The sequence below is a fragment of the Prionailurus bengalensis genome, chromosome F2, assembly GCF_016509475.1.
Source record: "Prionailurus bengalensis isolate Pbe53 chromosome F2, Fcat_Pben_1.1_paternal_pri, whole genome shotgun sequence".
Taxonomy (NCBI): Eukaryota; Metazoa; Chordata; class Mammalia; order Carnivora; family Felidae; genus Prionailurus; species Prionailurus bengalensis.
The window spans coordinates 906759-923652 of record NC_057353.1 but is presented as its reverse complement, the minus strand read 5'-3'; the positions used below and the strand labels follow the sequence as shown (position 1 = coordinate 923652).

General features: G+C 41.9%; 1 protein-coding gene across 1 annotated transcript in view; it reads left to right on the top strand.

The window, feature by feature from the left end:
• The window catches only part of PRKDC (protein kinase, DNA-activated, catalytic subunit), a 204104-nt gene that overhangs the window by 125555 nt on the left and 61655 nt on the right, over window positions 1-16894 (top strand). Inside the window, exons 59-63 of the mRNA XM_043601034.1 lie at window positions 527-739; window positions 5834-5946; window positions 8164-8295; window positions 11452-11631; window positions 16162-16367. Of these exons, the coding sequence (XP_043456969.1) occupies window positions 527-739; window positions 5834-5946; window positions 8164-8295; window positions 11452-11631; window positions 16162-16367 (844 nt within the window). The remainder of the gene's footprint in view (window positions 1-526; window positions 740-5833; window positions 5947-8163; window positions 8296-11451; window positions 11632-16161; window positions 16368-16894) is intronic.

Here is a 16894-nt window from a genome sequence, read left to right as displayed (position 1 = left end):
CCTGAGCTGAAGTCGGACGCTCAAACGACCGAGCCACCCAGGCGCCCCGTAAATCATTTCATATAAATATTTCAAACATTTTTCCTTTGTATCATTTTTTTCATGTCTGTTGGTTCTGGAAGTAGGATTGATTTGAATAATTACCATGGATATTTTATGATATTGATGTTAGAAGACATGGATCTTAGTACCTTATGACACAGAAAAGGTGTTACTGCTTGAAGAAGCAGGTGGAGTATTTTCCTGCTTCACAAATGAGGACCCTGAGGCCCAGACACCTGAGCTGCCTCGGGTTGCTCACTAGTAACTGATAGAACTTCTGCCCAGCGTCTCTACCCTGACATGGCTGTCTCCCTGGAGGAGCTGTCCCCATTCCTATGGCAGGTGACCACACAGAGGCCCCAGGTGTCATCCCCAGGATGCGCACACCTTGTGTCCCACGGTGTGGCTCCCAGTGTGGCAGGTGCAGTGGTGCGGTGTGGGTATGGCAGGTTGTGCAGAGCTGAGCATGCTGTGACATTTGCAGATGGCAGAAGCTCCTTTAATTGGCTGACTAGGAGCAGTATTGACCCGCTGATGGATTATACAGTCTCATCCTCGGATTCCTCATCTTCCTCCTTGCTGTTTGCCCACAAGAAGAGTGAAAAGGCACAGAGATCACCCTTGAAGTTAGTGGGCCCTGATTTTGGGAAAAAAAGACTGGGACTTCCAGGGGACGAGGTGGATAACAAAGCAAAAGGTAAAGTAAGCTTGCTGAAATGTATTTAAAATAAGTTAATGCGGAGGCTTAGATAAAGTGCGTTTCTGACTGCATTCACATTTCCTTGTAACCTGTAAATAAAACCATTAAAATTTAATTCAGGGGCGTCTGGCTGGGTCAGCGAGTACAGCATGTGACTCTTAATCTTGGGTGTTGTGAGTTTGAGCCCCATGTTGGGGGTAGAGTTTACTTTAAAAAAAAGTAATAATAGTAGTAGTAAAATTTAATTTAATAAATGGGCATTTGCCATGTTGAAAGCCTAATTTTAGGTGGACCAGAAAAAGCTATAGAATAAACTGGACTCAGTCCGTTCATGTGGTGACTCTCTGAACATCAGGGCTTCGTAAGGCAACAGGTAGGTGATGCTGAGATGAGGCAGAATTAGCAAGTCTCAGAGAGAGAGTGAGAGAGCACCAGAAAGGACCTGAGGAAGAGGCCACCTTTGGGACTAGCCTTGTGGACTTGGGTGTGGGAAGAAGGAGGGTGAACAAGGACCAAGGCAGGAAGTATGGAGCATGTTTGGGAAGTGGAAGGGACCCAGGTCAACTCGAGAACATGTACTGACTGGCAGGCCCTGTGGCAGTCTGACCAAAGTGGTGGTGTGGGACACGCCCACCGGGAGCATAGAGCAGACAGCTGGGGATATGGAGGCAACCACAGCTGTCTGTAGTGACCCAGACAGACAGCAGGGGTCTCTGGATGACTCCTTAAGGGGCCCGCATGGAGCAGCATGTGGGTTGCCCGAGGGGGCCCGGGAGGTTGAGGTCACAGGCACCCTCCCGCATACACCCAGGGTCCCAGTGGGGAAGATGAGGGGAGACGCGCCATGGGGGCTGCAGGGAAGTGCTGGCAGAACACGCAGACCCCATGCTGAGGGCCAGGGTTCGAGTCAGCTCTTTGGGAGAAGGGCAGCTCTGGGAGTGAGTGAAAGCCCAGAGGAAGAAGGTGGAGAGACAAAAGGTCCCAACATAGAACCTTGGGCAAATGCCAACCTTATGAATTCAGGTATAAAGAAGTAAAATCAGGAGCAAGGGTAAATTCCTTTTATTTTTAAAAATGTTTTTATTAAGTTTTTTATTTTATTCCAGTGTAGTTGACATACAGTGCTGTATTAATTTCAGGTGTCTACTATAGTGATTCAGCAATTCTGTACATCATTACCCAGTGCTCGTGATGTTTTAAGTACTCTTAATCCCCTTCTCCTGTTTCACCCATTCTCCCCACCTCCCCTCTGATATGCTTTCTTTTATTTAAGATTTATTTTTAAGTAATCTCTACACCCACCTCACCCAAACTCACAACCCCAAGATTAAGAGTTGCATGCCCTAGTGACTGAGCCAGCCAAGTGCCACTGGTATGCTTTATTTTAAATAAGGGTAAATTCCTTTTAACGGAATCATAGGAACTGAACACATGCATGAAATGCTTTCCTCGCTTCCAACCATTCTGTTTTGCATTTAGTCGCAAGTCTGTAGCCATACACAACTCTCTGGATTGTAGGAGAGCTAAATCCAGCCTTCTTTTGCTTAGCACTCTGGGTTTGAAGGGAGCTCATGAGCGCATTCCTGGTATGCCCTGACCCTGCTCGTCTGCCCTCCACCAGTCTTCTTTCTTTTATATCTTCTTCCTCTGCTGTTTCTTTGCCAAACTGTCTTCCAGCCAGAGTGCATGGCTCTCTGTCCTTCTGTAACTTTGACAATGAAAGCCCCGAAGTTAAAATGAAGTCCCAGAGTGACTGTCACCTTCCCACGGTTCATGAATTGTCTTTCACACCCTTTGTACTTGCTCACCCCAAACCCATGGCCATGCACCTTCCCATAGGATTGTCGAAGAGGTAGGTGTGCATCTGGGGCAGCCTCCAGTCCTGCTAATGCATGGTGACTGCCTGTGGCCAACTCTGCTGAACGGGCAGGAGGCTCAGGAACAGGGAAATGCTGAGGATGCATAGTCCACAACTCAAGCTGTTGAGCAGTGTTTCCCTGTCTTCACTGACTTTGTATAGAAATTAAGGCGGTAAGAGGTGAAACCTAACTTTTAAACCATTTTCCTTAAAAGTTTTATATGTGAATTTGAAAAAGCTGGAACTGAGTAGGTAATATGAGTACTATTAGCTATCCATTTTAACTCGATTAATATATTTGAATCTCCCCTGTACCTTTGTTGATGTAAAATGTTTTGCACACTGTCTTCCTTGGGGTTTATGTATTTTCTTGCCTAGAGAGGAATATTTGAAATTCATTAAAGTATGGTGGGGGCACCTGGATGGTTCAGTCGGTAAAGCACTGGACTCTTGATATTAGCTCAGGTCATGATCTCACTGTTGTGAGATCAAACCCTGCATTGGGCTTTGCACTGACAGCGAGGAGACTGCTTGGGATTCTGTCTCCCTCTCTTTCTCTGCCCCTCCCCTGCTCACACACTCTCAAAATAAATAAAGGAACTTTAAAAAAAAATGGTAAATTAATCCTTATTGTGATACTATTTATTATCCTTAAAACTTAAAAATTTGAAATTGTAACCTAATTAAAATACCATCATTTTCAACCATTATTGTAATTCTTTATTTCAGTTTCCTTTAGTTATTTGTATTAGAATAATACATGCATGTAGTTTAAAGAGCCAAATACTTTGCCAAAGCTTGTTAGAAGAAACAGTAACCCATTCACTCCTGAAATCATCGTTGTGCTATATGCTAACTTGGATGTAAATTTAAAAATTAATTAATTAATTAAAAAAAGGAAGAAGAAGAAGAAGAAACAGTAACCATACCCATTTCCCCAATTCCAGACACAACCACTTACACCCTTCCATAGCTCCGAACACTATTTGTATATTACCACCCTGCCTTTTTCCTCCCGTCCAGTATGAGTCGTTCTCTTTTGGCTTTTGCATTATGGACATCGAGGTCTTGGCTCCAGCTTGTCTGTTACCCCCGTCCACCACACACACGACAGTGAATTCGTCCTGTGCTTTCCTCCTGGAAAGGGTTATGTCTTGGTCTTGGTTTCATCATATTTTCCTCTTATTTTGGCTACATAAATATTATTTGTGTTCAAGCCGTAGTGGTACTATGACTATTTTTCTTGTACAATAATTTTTTCTGGGCATTAATAATTATTTTGGTTTAGATCCCTACATATTTATCGCTTGTTTTCCTCTGAATTATCTTTTAATGTGTCCCAACGTATAAATGTTTTATCTTAAAAAAAAAAAAAGAATCTTCCTGGAGTTTTTGGGTTGCCCTGTTCCAGGCTGCTTGCTCTCAGAGTCTGTTCAGCCATGGTCTGAACACCCTGCTCATCCTGAGGGTCTCTTCACCTCTCCTGGATCTGATTCTCCTTCCTTGGTGTGTTCCTTCTTTCTGGTGGATCACCTCCCTGAGTAGCTTCCTGAGAAAAAGGGTCAGAAACAGTAAGCTGTTGGGTCTTTTGGGTTGTTTTTTTTTTAAGTTTATTTATTTTGAGAGAGACAGAGTGTGAGCAGGGCAGGGGCAAGAGAGAGGGAAAATCTCTGTATTGTCAGTGCAGAGCCTGGGGGGCTCAAACTCACTAAACTGTGAGATCTGTCCTGAGCTGAAGTCAAGAGTGGGATGCTCAACTGATTGAGCCACCCAGGCACCACCGCCCCCCCCCCCCCCCCACCGCCCCAAGCTGTTTTTGAAGCCTTGATGCCTTATGTTGTTTTTGATCACACTCACCCCTGCTGGGTAATTTAGCCATAGAATTCTGAGTGTGAACATGTAGTCAGGGTTTCCTAGTCCCCAGGGTTGGGTAGGGAAACCTGGTGGCATTCTTTGTGTTGATCCTTTGTAAGAATTGTATCCTTTCTCTGCAGATCTTAAGAATTTTAGGAAATTTCACAAAAGTGTCCTTTGGTGCGTGCAGGTCTGTTTTAGTCCAGTTTTCTGGGCACAAGGAGGGTCTTGTCACATTGCTAACTCATTTTCCAGTTTTGGAATATTTTTTCTTGATAATTTTGTTGATGATTTCCTCATCCCAGTTTTATATTTGTAATCCTTTTGCTTGGATAGCAGACCTTCTGGATCACCTTGGTAAATTTCTCGTTTTTTTCATTTTGCTTTGTATTCTGGGAAATCACTTCAACCTTACCTTGTAATTCTTGCTTTTAAGTTATGATACCATATTTTTAGTTTCCATGAGTTTTTTATGTTCCCTGAATGCCCTCCCAGTCCTTGATCCACTGTTGCAATTTCTACTCTTTTTGATAAATGATTAAGTTTTTGAAAAATTTTTTTTCCCAGATGGGCTGCTTTCAATGGTTGCTCTTTGCCTATTATTTATTTTCATTTCTGTCTTTCATGTTTGAAGGTTTCCTCACAATGTCTGGTGACTTGGCTTTTCGCTTATATTCCCAGAAGGGGCACTCAAAAGGCATTTGGAATAGCTGCATGTTGGGCGTGTGGAGGTCAGCCTAGACCAGGACGTGGAACCCCCTGATGTGTTGATACTTCGGTCTGTGCTTTTGTGCTGGTGGATTACCCAGAGGCAAAATCTCCAGTCTCTTGCCTGCAGGCTTTAGGCCAGAGTGCCAGCACTCTTGGAGGCCAAGAAGGGGGAGGCACTGCAGGTTCTGGAAGCCCTTGTGGTCACTGGTGGAGTAGTTGCTCTGCCTGCAGCCATGCCGCCCTGTGCACCCGTGGGCCCTGTGTCCTCTCCCAGGCTATCTACCTGCAGCACGGTGGGCAGGGGGTGAGGGCATTGCTTTCTAACCACACCTCCTGCTGTAGCTTCACTTTCCTCCCTTCCCCTGGAGGTGCCGGGTGCTGCCAGACCCTGAGCCTTCCAGGTCTTCTCCACTGTCATTGCTTTGTCCCTCGTCTGCATGGTGGCAGTGGGTTCGGCTGCGTAGTTATAACTTTCTATTCTCTAGCTTCCAAAACTGATTAGTGGTCTCCTGTGCTGTTCTCTGTCATTAAAACAAACAAAACAGAACAACTGGATGAAAGTAAAAAATGGAGATAAGCAAACAATTCCACTTTTAGAAGATTCTAGAAAGGAGGTAAAGCCAACTGCGAATTGGCCATCTGTAACAAACCTGCTTTATATTCTTCAGGTACAGACAGTCGGGCAGAAATATTAAGATTACGCAGGCGATTTATAAAGGACCAAGAAAAGCTCAGTTTGATTTATGCCAGAAAAGGTGTTGCTGAACAAAAACGAGAGAAGGTTTGTATCTGTTTTGAGAATTTGGTCAGAAATACTTCTTTTATATCAAAGGATATATACTAAGGAAATAAGCTTCCCATCAGATATTTGTTCCAAAACAAAATTACAGAAGCAGCCACCATATGAATTAAAGTTCCTCTGAACCAAAGATTAGTCCTCTAATGTAGATGCAAAGGACAGTCATGACTCACTGATGAAGTCATGGGAATCTTGGAATGGGACCTGTGTGAGTAGTCCCATGAGTCTGCGGTATGGTGTGGCTCACAGGCACTGCCGGGACCTCACCTCTGCCCTTTATCTCGGGCTCTCACTGCAGTATGGTTTTGTTCTTCTCTGTGTACAGACTGGCTTTCTCCATGTGGTGGAGACGGACGCAGCCCCCACTCATTCCTGAATCATCTTACAGCTTTAGCCTCTGGGAGGGATTGGCCAGAGCCTTGACCCACCTTTGGTCTGGGGCTACTGTGGAATCAATAAGCTGTAGTGAGAGGGGTGAGGCCACATTACAACCAGCCCCTGTCATGGGGGTGCCTGGATGAAGAGGGAACGGTGAGCCCAGAGAAAGGGGTGGGCAGGTTGGTGGATGGTTCAGGGCTATCTGCTGAAAGCAGGAACTTGAGGACCTTGTGTGGCATGAATTAAACATTTCTCAAAATGTGGAAATAATGAAAGAGGTTGTTTAGCCATAGCTTCAGTATTACTTATAAATCAGTAATTAAGACAGAATTTTCAAGAAAGATGAGATTGTGAGTTAACAAAAAAAACTGGCTTTGTATTAATTCAGTTTAAATCCTCAATCACTTAATTAACTTCCACATCTGAGTATGAAGTGGCCGAATGGTTCCACTATATTGTCTGTGGTAAGAAAATGCACTTTGCATCTTTCTCTTGTCTCTGTAAGTACAGCGATTCTCTTGAAGAAGAGGGTTCAAAATATCAGTGCCCCGGGATCCTCCTACGCTACCTGTCAGCGGCCCCTCCCCACCTGCAGGGCATTCTGCTCCGTCCACTCAGAGAGGTAGCCACTGCCCCTAATTAAACCTGAAACCCAGCTGGGCTTGCCTGAAGGAAGTAAGAGGCAGACTCTGAGCAGAGGGAAGAGAGAAAACCAGGATCATTGGGCAGAAATCACAGGGAGATATTTTGGTCTGACACAAAGAAAGTCCTTTTAATAATCAATAAATGTGGAACGGCCTGCTGTGTGGGGCTGTTCATGCCCTGTGATGCACGTGTTCTCATCTGAAGCGGCTGACCTCTCAGTAAGGATGCGTGGTGGTGATCAGGCATCGGAAGGCCATGCACTTCCTTTGTTGGGAGCATTGTGCTCAGTGTCCGGCCCGACTCTGAATGCTAGGGGTACAGAGGTAAATATGATGTAAGCGCTCGGGGGCTATAGCCCAGCGTGTAAAACAGAACAAGCCCAGAATGAGTTAAGATTATAACAGGTGCGGTGTTGGAAATTAACCAATGTAATGAGCACGTAGGGGAGACTATTAAGAGGAAGTGGGAAAGGAAGCCTCTTTGCAGATGATGTCTGCAGTGGGAACCAGGAGTGAAAAGCTGTGGAAAGACATTGTAGGCAGAGATGAGCAGGTCCCACAGCCCTGTGTGGTGGGGAGTGGGGGTGACTCAAGAGCAGGTGCAAGGTCAGCCTGGCCTGAGCAGGTGAACAGGCGTTGGAGGCTGTGGTGATCTCACTGGGCCTTGGAGCCCAAGATTTTTCTAAGAAGAATTAAAAGGAAAAACGAGCTCCTGGGTGGCTCTGTCAGTTAAGTGTCCATCTTTGGCTCAGGTCATGATCTCACCGCTCATGAGTTTGAGCCCTACCTCGAGCTCTCTGCTCTCAGCACAGGGCCTGCTTCGGACCCTCTCCCTGCCTCTCTCTCTCTCTTTCTCAGAAATAAACATTAAAAAAAAAAAAAAATAGGAAATACAGCCCCCTGAGATAGCTTTAAAAAGTTTTAATTCAAGTTCTCTGATTTTAGATATTCCCATTACTCTGTGATGCATATTTAATTCATCTTTTTGCTGTTCATTTACCAGTGATTTTTATTTTGGCTTTATTGTCTACCATAGATTGGTAAAGCATAGTGACCAAACTGTTTTGGATAAAAATTGTCATCAAGTTCACCTTTATGTTAAGGATCATATTTCATGTACTACTGATTTTTTAAAATAAGAATTCTAATCTTCCTTTTTTGGTTCTAATGATTATAGGAGATCAAGAGTGAGTTAAAAATGAAGCACGATGCTCAAGTCATTTTGTATAGAAGTTACCGTCAAGGAGACCTTCCTGACATTCAGATTAAATACAGTAGCCTGATCACCCCCTTGCAAGCTGTGGCCCAGGTTGGTCCTTGAATGCTGCATTCTTCTTTTGACAGATAAAAACTATTTAACAGTTCCACGGATCTACTAGGTGTAAGAAAAAATGGCTGATGCTACTCTGTAACATAACTGAGGTGTTGATTTGTCTTAAACAGTGGATTTGGTTAAAAGACATTGGTCCAAGTCTTGGCTCTAAACCTGCTTCTCGCTGGTGCAACTTACTTCAACTCATCCAGAAGATAGCCCTGCACTTGGGGTTCTTGTCAAGACACTTAATGCTCTGAGCCACAGTGTCTTCATCTGTAAAACCAGGGAGCAAAATCTGTTCTTCTTACCAATAATGTTGGTCAATGAAATAATGTATAAAAAAATTACTATAAACTTTAAAGTGCTAAGCCACTTAAATCATTGCTTATATGGGATCCTTTTGGTATGGGGGGGGGGCGGGAATCCAGCGAGTATCAGTTTATGGGCGGGATTAGTATTCTTCCTTCTCTGTTAATTTTCTTAATAGTAGAGGATTGGAAATATTTTTCTAAGTCATTAGGGTATAAAAGTATTGAGAGTGAATGAAGTTTCTAGCTGAGTTCTCTGAAAAAAACAGGTATATATTCCCCAAAAGGCCAATTAAGATTCTTTTGACTTTTATCAAAATAATTTTTAAAGTTGAAGAGTACTATAATATATATGTGGCATTATGCTAGGTGCTGAAATATAATGCCATAAATTTTATTGTAATTAAATTTTCAGAACTAATGTTGTATATAGTAGGTATGTCTGCATCGCCTTTTATTCTTTTTTAAGCTTTTTATTTAACCTAAATAATTATAGATTGACAGGAATTTGCAAAAATAGTACATATTCCCATGTACCCTTCACCCTCATGGGTGGTATCTTATATAACTGTAATACGTTATTTCGATCTAGAAATTGACGTAGGAACAAGAGTATTGACTGGACTGCATTTTTCCCTGCATTTGTGTGTGCGCGTGCGCGCATGTGTGTAGAGAGACAGAGTCTATGCGATTGTATTATACACGCTGATTCATGTAACTACTGTCACAGAAGAAAGAACCCTTGTTTGTTACAGAGTGCTTTCACATTTCTCTCATTAGATCCTCTCAGTAATTTTGTGACATAAAGGCAGTTGTTAGACACATTTACAGATGAAGAATTGCAGTTAGCAAAGAATGGATGTTATGATTTAAAGCAACATGTCTTGCTGGGTGTGAAACTAAGACAAACCCCAGCCCTGTGTTCTGATTCCCGGCCCCGTGTTTTTCTCCCCGCCACCATTTCCCAGTTTTTCTCGTGCCTTGCACACATGCATTCACATCACTGCCTCAGAAGCGGTGCTGCCACCTGCTCTCCTGGGCATGGTTTGCACCTGCCCATGTTGGAGAGGTATGTGGTGTGTACGGATGGGAGCAGGTTAAAAGCCTGATGCTGCGTAGAGACCCACGTCCAAGTCAGTTCACCTCACTGGTGCTTGGAAAAAATTAAGATGCTGAATAGTGTTTCAAAAAAAGGACTACATTTTTTCTGTTCTTTGAGGAGGAACGTGTTTCCTATATTTCTCAAATTCCAATACTTTGTTTATTCAACACATGTTCTGTATGGAGCATCCTTCTGGATGACAGGGACTCATCTAAGCACTGAGGTGCAGCTGTGGACAAAACAGATGAGGCTTCCTCTGCTGTCCGGGGGCTCCCCTTCTTCATCATGAGCCTTGCATGTGAGAGAACTAAAGGGGAACCTGTAAACCAGCCGGGATGGGACATGTCCAGCAGCAGCATTCTGTTCTCTGAAGATGTTATTTATCTTAATCATCACTGCATTACTGTAACAGCAGGAGCATCTGGGACTCCCTGGGAAATGAGAGAATTTGTGCATAAGACTCAAGAATTGGGGTTGTAGACCTGGGAGCCTGTCTGCCACAGGTTAGGTGAAAAAAGCAAGTTAGCGAACAGCAGACGTGTGCATGTCCATAAGAGACCAACCTGTGCGGTGGCTGTCTTCATGTAGTAGAATTATGAGTGATACTTGCTTTCTTTTTTCCTAATCTATATTTTCTGAAATTTTACATTGCAACCTTACAACTTTCTGTAAGACAAATACATTACTTAAAATAAATAACAAAGAACAGATCAAATTGTACTTTTTATTCAGACAGTTTTATCAAGCAAAATAATTTTTAAATTTTATTCATGCATTCGTGCCTTCATTTAAAAAATATAGACCCTGCATGCCAGGACTGTTCTTAATACTGGTGTCATAGGCACAGATACAGGATAATGTTCCTGTGGTCATGGAGTGTGAGGGTTAATGCCATAAAAGATGCCTTTAAAGGTAGCATGCTTTTAGGGCTGAAGCCACCAAACATGAAAAGCACAAAAATGGCTACTGATGGTTTTTAACAGTTTAAATTGTCATAATGATGTGACTTTGAAATTTTAAGTTGGCATTTTATTTAAGCTTATCGCTTATTCTCTTAAGCTTTGCAGTAATGCTGATGTGAGGATAGTATCTAAAAACCTCACTTAACCTCTCTGAAAGACCTTCCCAATTACGGCACTGATCGCTTGATGTGTATCATCTTGGCTAATCCTCACTACAACCCTGAGATGTGTTGTGTTATGCCCACGTTAAAGATAAGGAATCCAAAGGTCCAGACTCACTCGTGAGTTAAGCTATGTCTCCGTATGTGATTAAGTCAGCTTATATACTTGTGGGCCCCAAATCCATGGTACCACAGATGTATTTGGTTAAATTTCAAATACTCCCCACGTCAGTGCCTGATAAAACTTTCTAAACAAAACTGAGATGTAAATTAGATATGTTTGCAGGAGTTTGTATTTTTTTTTTTAATTTTTTTTTTCAACGTTTATTTATTTTTGGGACAGAGAGAGACAGAGCATGAACGGGGGAGGGGCAGAGAGAGAAGGAGACACAGAGTCGGAAACAGGCTCCAGGCTCTGAGCCATCAGCCCAGAGCCCAACGCGGGGCTCGAACTCACGGACCGCGAGATCGTGACCTGGCTGAAGTCGGACGCTCAACCGACTGCGCCACCCAGGCGCCCCAGGAGTTTGTATTTTCAAATAAGCTCTGATGGTAGCAGTAATTTCTATAGCATTTTTACTTCAGATCCTAATTTGTCTGTTTTGAATATTTTACAGAGAGACCCAATAATTGCAAAACAGCTCTTTGGCAGCTTGTTTTCTGGAATTATAAAAGAGATGGATAAACACAAGACCGTGTCTGAGAAAAACATCATTACTCAAAAGTTGCTCCAGGACTTCAATCATTTTCTTAACACCACGTTCTCTTTCTTTCCACCTTTTGTTTCTTGTATCCAGGTGAGCGTCTACACATGTGCTTCATAAACTGCATTATCTACTTTGCCATGACCTGACTGTGTCACAATAACTTCATTTGTTCCACAGGCCAAAGCACAAGGTGTTTAACAATTTAGGTGTATTCTGTATGGTTACCTCTTCCCTGATGAGGTGTAATTTATTCGTTTTTTTTGTTTTTTAAACAAACTTATATGGGCACCTGGGTGGCTCAGTCGGTTAAGTGTCCGACTTCTGCTTGGGTCATGGTCTCACAGTCTGTGGGTTCGAGCCCCGCGTCGGGCTCTGTGCTGACAGCTCAGAGCCTGGAGCCTGCTTCAGATTCCGTGTCTCCCTTTCTGTCTGCTCCTCCCCTGCTCACGCTCTGTCTCTGTCTCTCTTTCTGTCTCTCTCTCTCTCTCTCTCTCTCCCCCCCTCTCAAAAAAATAAACATTAAAAAAATTAAAAAAAAAAACTTATATATGGCAGGATAATTAGAAATCAGCCTTGGTGTAAAATGTTCTGATTTTTAATATGCCAGTCCCTTTAGTGTTTTGGTTAAACCCTGTATGTCGTTAGTAGTTTTTCCTTAGGTACTATTTCTCCAAATTATTTCCTGCCTCCTGAGTGCCTTTAAGAAATGTGGACTGCGCATATTCCTGACTTTGTTGTAAGTTGTGGGGACAGTGAGTGATGGAAGAAGCACAAATTTCTGCCCTCCTAGAATTACAGTGGGTGACAAACAATAAACAAATACAGAAGATAACATAGTAGTGTCATCGAACTTGAGTACTACAGGAGTACTAAAGTAATGTAGGGTAGTAATGAAGCAGGGAGGGAGACAGCCTCTTGATCAGGGTGGGGGCTGTGTACTTAGACCGAGTGGTCAGAGAAGTCATGCTAAGGTAATACAGTTTGAGCAGATGTTAATAGAGGCATACTTTGAGTTACTACTTAAACATGCCTTTGGAAGGTTACTTTTTCATATAAGAAATGTTTCCTTTGCCGTTCAAAACACGATCATTACAAATTCCCTAATGGAAAGCCTTTTTTTATTTTTTATTTTTTTAAGTTTATTTATTTATTTTGAGAGAGAGAGGGAGAGAGCAGGGAGGGGCAGAGAGGGAGGGAGACAGACTCTCAAGCAGGCTCTGCACTGAGAGCACAGAGCCCAATGTGGGGCTCAGACTCATAACCCTTGAGATCATGACCTGAGCGAAATCAAGCGTTGGACGCTCAACCGACTGAGCCACGTAGGTACCCCTAACGGAAAACCTTTTCAATTCATTTTAGTATTTTTATAACTAGTAACCTCCCTGGGGTAATTTAAAATACATATATATTCTTGGGGCACCTGGGTGGTTCAGTCGGTTAAGCATCTGACTCTTGATTTCAGCTCAGGATATAGTCTGATGGTTCATGAGATTGAGCCCTGTGTCAGGCTCTGCACTGAAGGCATGGAACCTGCTGGGGATTCTCCCTCCTTCTCTCTCTGCCCCTTCCCAGCTTGTATGCTCTCTCTCTCAAAGTAAACACATAAACTTTAAAATAAAATAATGTTATTTAATATTATTTATCAGTAGCTTTGGTTTGCAAACTAATTGGGTAATAATTCCCTGAGATGAAACACTTGGTTTTCCTGTTTTGTTCTTTCTGATGTAGCATGAAACTATTAATATAGTTTCTTTTTATATATTAGTTCTATTTTTATTGGTTTATAATTTACAAGTAGAATTCCTTCATTATTTTCCTCCTGGCTACACTAAAGATAAGATTTGAGAAATTGCATTGAATCAGTCAGTATTTCAAAAGAAGTTTCTCTTTACACTGTATTCTGAAGTGATTTTTTAAAATCTGAATTCCTAGTTTTGTCCCTATATTTCTTTTTAAAAGCTGTTTTTTTCCATTGTTTTTTAAGAGAGTCATTAACCGTCATTAAGTAAATAAATTACTTCTACTCGCTCTAGAGCTTGCAATTTGGCATTGCCTTTGGGAAAAGCAACATGATTGCAAGTTAGTGCCTGCAGTTTGCAGCATTTGCTGTTACGACTTTGTTTGTGGTTCATTTCTGAAACTATGATTATTTTCCCTCTCTCCATGACGTCTTAGCACATTTGGCATGGCATTTATGTGACTTCTTGTTCTAGCAAGGGGTAGGGTCTCTTTGAGATGCCACTGCCCCACCATGACATCTCAGAATGAGTTTCTTGTCTGCTGCATATCCTGTATTTGTCAGACTATCCTGATTGTATCCCAGTCAGTGACTGGCAAACAGATGTTAATTTGGTTTAATTTAACAGATGTTAAATACATTTATGCTATTCATCGCTTGTTTGAACTTCATATAAAATTTTAACTTTCTTGGGGCGCCTGTGTGGCTCAGTTGGTTGGGCATCTAACTTTGGCTCAGGTCATGATCTCCTGGTTTGTCAGTTTGAGCCCCACATTGGGCTCTGCACGGGCAGTGTGTGGACCCTGCTTGGGATTTTCTTTCTTTCCCTTTTTCTGCCTCTCTCCTGCTTGTTTTCTCTGTCTCTCAAAATAAATAAACTTTAAAAACTTTTTTTGGCTTTCTTAAATTTTTTTTTTAATGTTTATTTATTTTTGAGACAGAGACAGAGCATGAATGGGGGAGGGTCAGAGAGAGAGGGAGACACAGAAGCGGAAGCGGGCTCCAGGCTCTGAGCCGTCAGCACAGAGCCTGACACGGGGCTCGAACTCATGGAGTGTGAGATCACCACCTGAGCCGAAGTCGGAAGCTCAACCGACTGAGCCACCCAGGCGCCCCTTGGCTTTCTTTACAAAACACCTAATGAGGATATTTTATGTGTAAATCTTTATTTAACAACTATGGAATATTTGAAATGAAGAAATGGCCCTTGCCTTCACCTACTACAGTGAGATAAGAGTCCAAACAAAAAATATTGTTATTAATTCTATTAGGCAGTCATCATTTTACAAATTAGACTTCATTACTCTATTCTCTTTTGGAATTTATAAGAAGTGTAATCAGTCAGCTGAAGTTTTTTTGGCTTAGCAAATCACTCTTTATAAAGTAAAATGATACTGGCAACAAGATTATACAGAAGAGTCAGTCTTCTTGAAAATATACTCGCAGAACTCAAATTGTGAGAATGCATTTACATATAGAGGAGTAATATCCCAGTAATAGTTGTTTACTTATTTACAACTATTTCACAAAAGACTTCTATTGGCAATGGGAATAAATCTTAATGTCAGGGGCAACATTGTTTACTACAGTGTCTAGAATATAGAAGGCATTCGATAAGTATTTATAGAATGAAATGATTCCTTGAAACTTAAAAGTATATTTATTTTAAAAAAGTCTTGTGTAACTCAGGGTTTCTCTCTCTAAATTAGCAGATGTTGTCTCAAAATCTGACACCTCAACTACGACTGAGGCTTCGCTGTGTTATTAATTAATTTTATTTGGATTTTTTTCCTGTACCACTAGTTCCTTCTAATAGACATTTTTGTTTGCTAGCTTGCTTTGGAGATCTGTATTCTTTCAAGACCTCTAATGTAGAATTTAAGTTGGCTTAGTTAGACTTAGTAAGTAGTCCATGCATGGCACAGCTGGGAGGAAGGTGGTGTGGATGTGGCTTAGTGGGGACTGTCTTCACTGACTTTTCCAGATACCTGCGTATATGTGCATACACAGACGTACACACCCACACAAGAACTATATGCATACATTCAGCTGTGTTTTAATGAAGATGCTGCCATACTGTTTTTTTTAATCAAATGTATTTTTTTTAAGTTTATTTAATTTTGAGAGAGTGTGTGTGCATGTGCATGTGAGTGGGGGAGGGATAGAGAGAGAGGGAAAGAGAGCATCCCAAGCAGGCTCCATGGTGTCAGCACAGAGTAGAATGGGAAGCTCAATCCCACGAACTGGGCGATCATGACCTGAGCTGAAATTGAAAGTTGGCTGCTCAAATGACTGAGCCACCCAGGTGACCCTGCCATACTATTTATATTGTTCTGCATATTGATTTGTAGTTTATTTTTTATTGGTGTATATAGGACTCTCAAATTGAGAGTTACAAAGTAAAGGCCAATATAATTCCTGAAATCCTCTTATTCAATATTATTGTGAATCGGTTAGCCCCTGGGTGGAAGGAGATGGAAAAAAAGATGTTAATTAGAGTAATGGAAATCAGTACCTACTTTCTGGTGTTTGGATATGAAATCTGTGTTTCAGCCGCTTTTCTCACCCGTTCAGGCTAAATATTCCTGGAAACTGCAATTGATGCCTAGATATACAGAGTATATAATTTTTCATAATTTGCTAGTACTTTTCTTTAAAGTAATCTCTAAATTGATAGTGTAAAAATCAAAGGTCATTTCCTCCTTTGAGCAAGCTGAATGTTGAGGAAATTTTGTTAATAGAATTACACAGAGAAATTTTCTGGTTCTATCACTACTTACATCAAAATGTTCTTTCATGTTTAGTAAAATGAGTTACTCACTTGTGAAGATACGGTCAAAGCATCACAGCCTAAATAGCTGCATGTGTTTGTGGTTTCCTAGGAAATCAGTTGCCAACACACAGACTTGCTGAGCCTCAACCCAGCTTCTGTCAGTGCTGGCTGCCTGGCCAGCCTGCAGCAGCCCGTGGGCATCCGCCTCCTTGAAGAGGCCCTGCTCCAGCTGCTACCACCAGAGCCACCTGCCAAGCGGTTTCAGGGGAGGACTCGCCTCTCACCTGATGTCGTCAGATGGATGGAACTTGCTAAGTAAGCTTTGTGATCCACTGTTGGGAGAACAGTGAATTTGATTAAAGTAATACACAAAAATCGTTTCATTTTGGCAGAAAATGAGCAAATAAAGTTGATCGTAACACTTCTGTGAAATTTTTTGAAAAATCTCTCTGGCTAAGTACCATTCCATGAGTTAAGAATAGTTGTCACAACAAGGAATGTCTTGCTCCAGGAAAGATTAATTAATTAAACATACACAGTCCTTTTAAAAGGACTCAGGGTGTTAACTACCAAGTTTAGTTTCCTGTAAAGTGTGGCCGTTACTTAGTTTTGTATGTTTTTACTGCTTTACTTAAACGGAATTGAGGATAATTTATTTTCAGCAGGACTCAAACTCTTATAGACAATTTAATCCAATTACTTTATTTAGGAAAAACAAGTTCCATTTTGCCATTCTATGCCATTTTGCATTATGTGTGTTTTTTTCCTTACTTGTGGTTTCATTATAAAAAAGCCAGTGTCGGGACGCCTGGGTGGCGCAGTCGGTTAAGCGTCCGACTTCA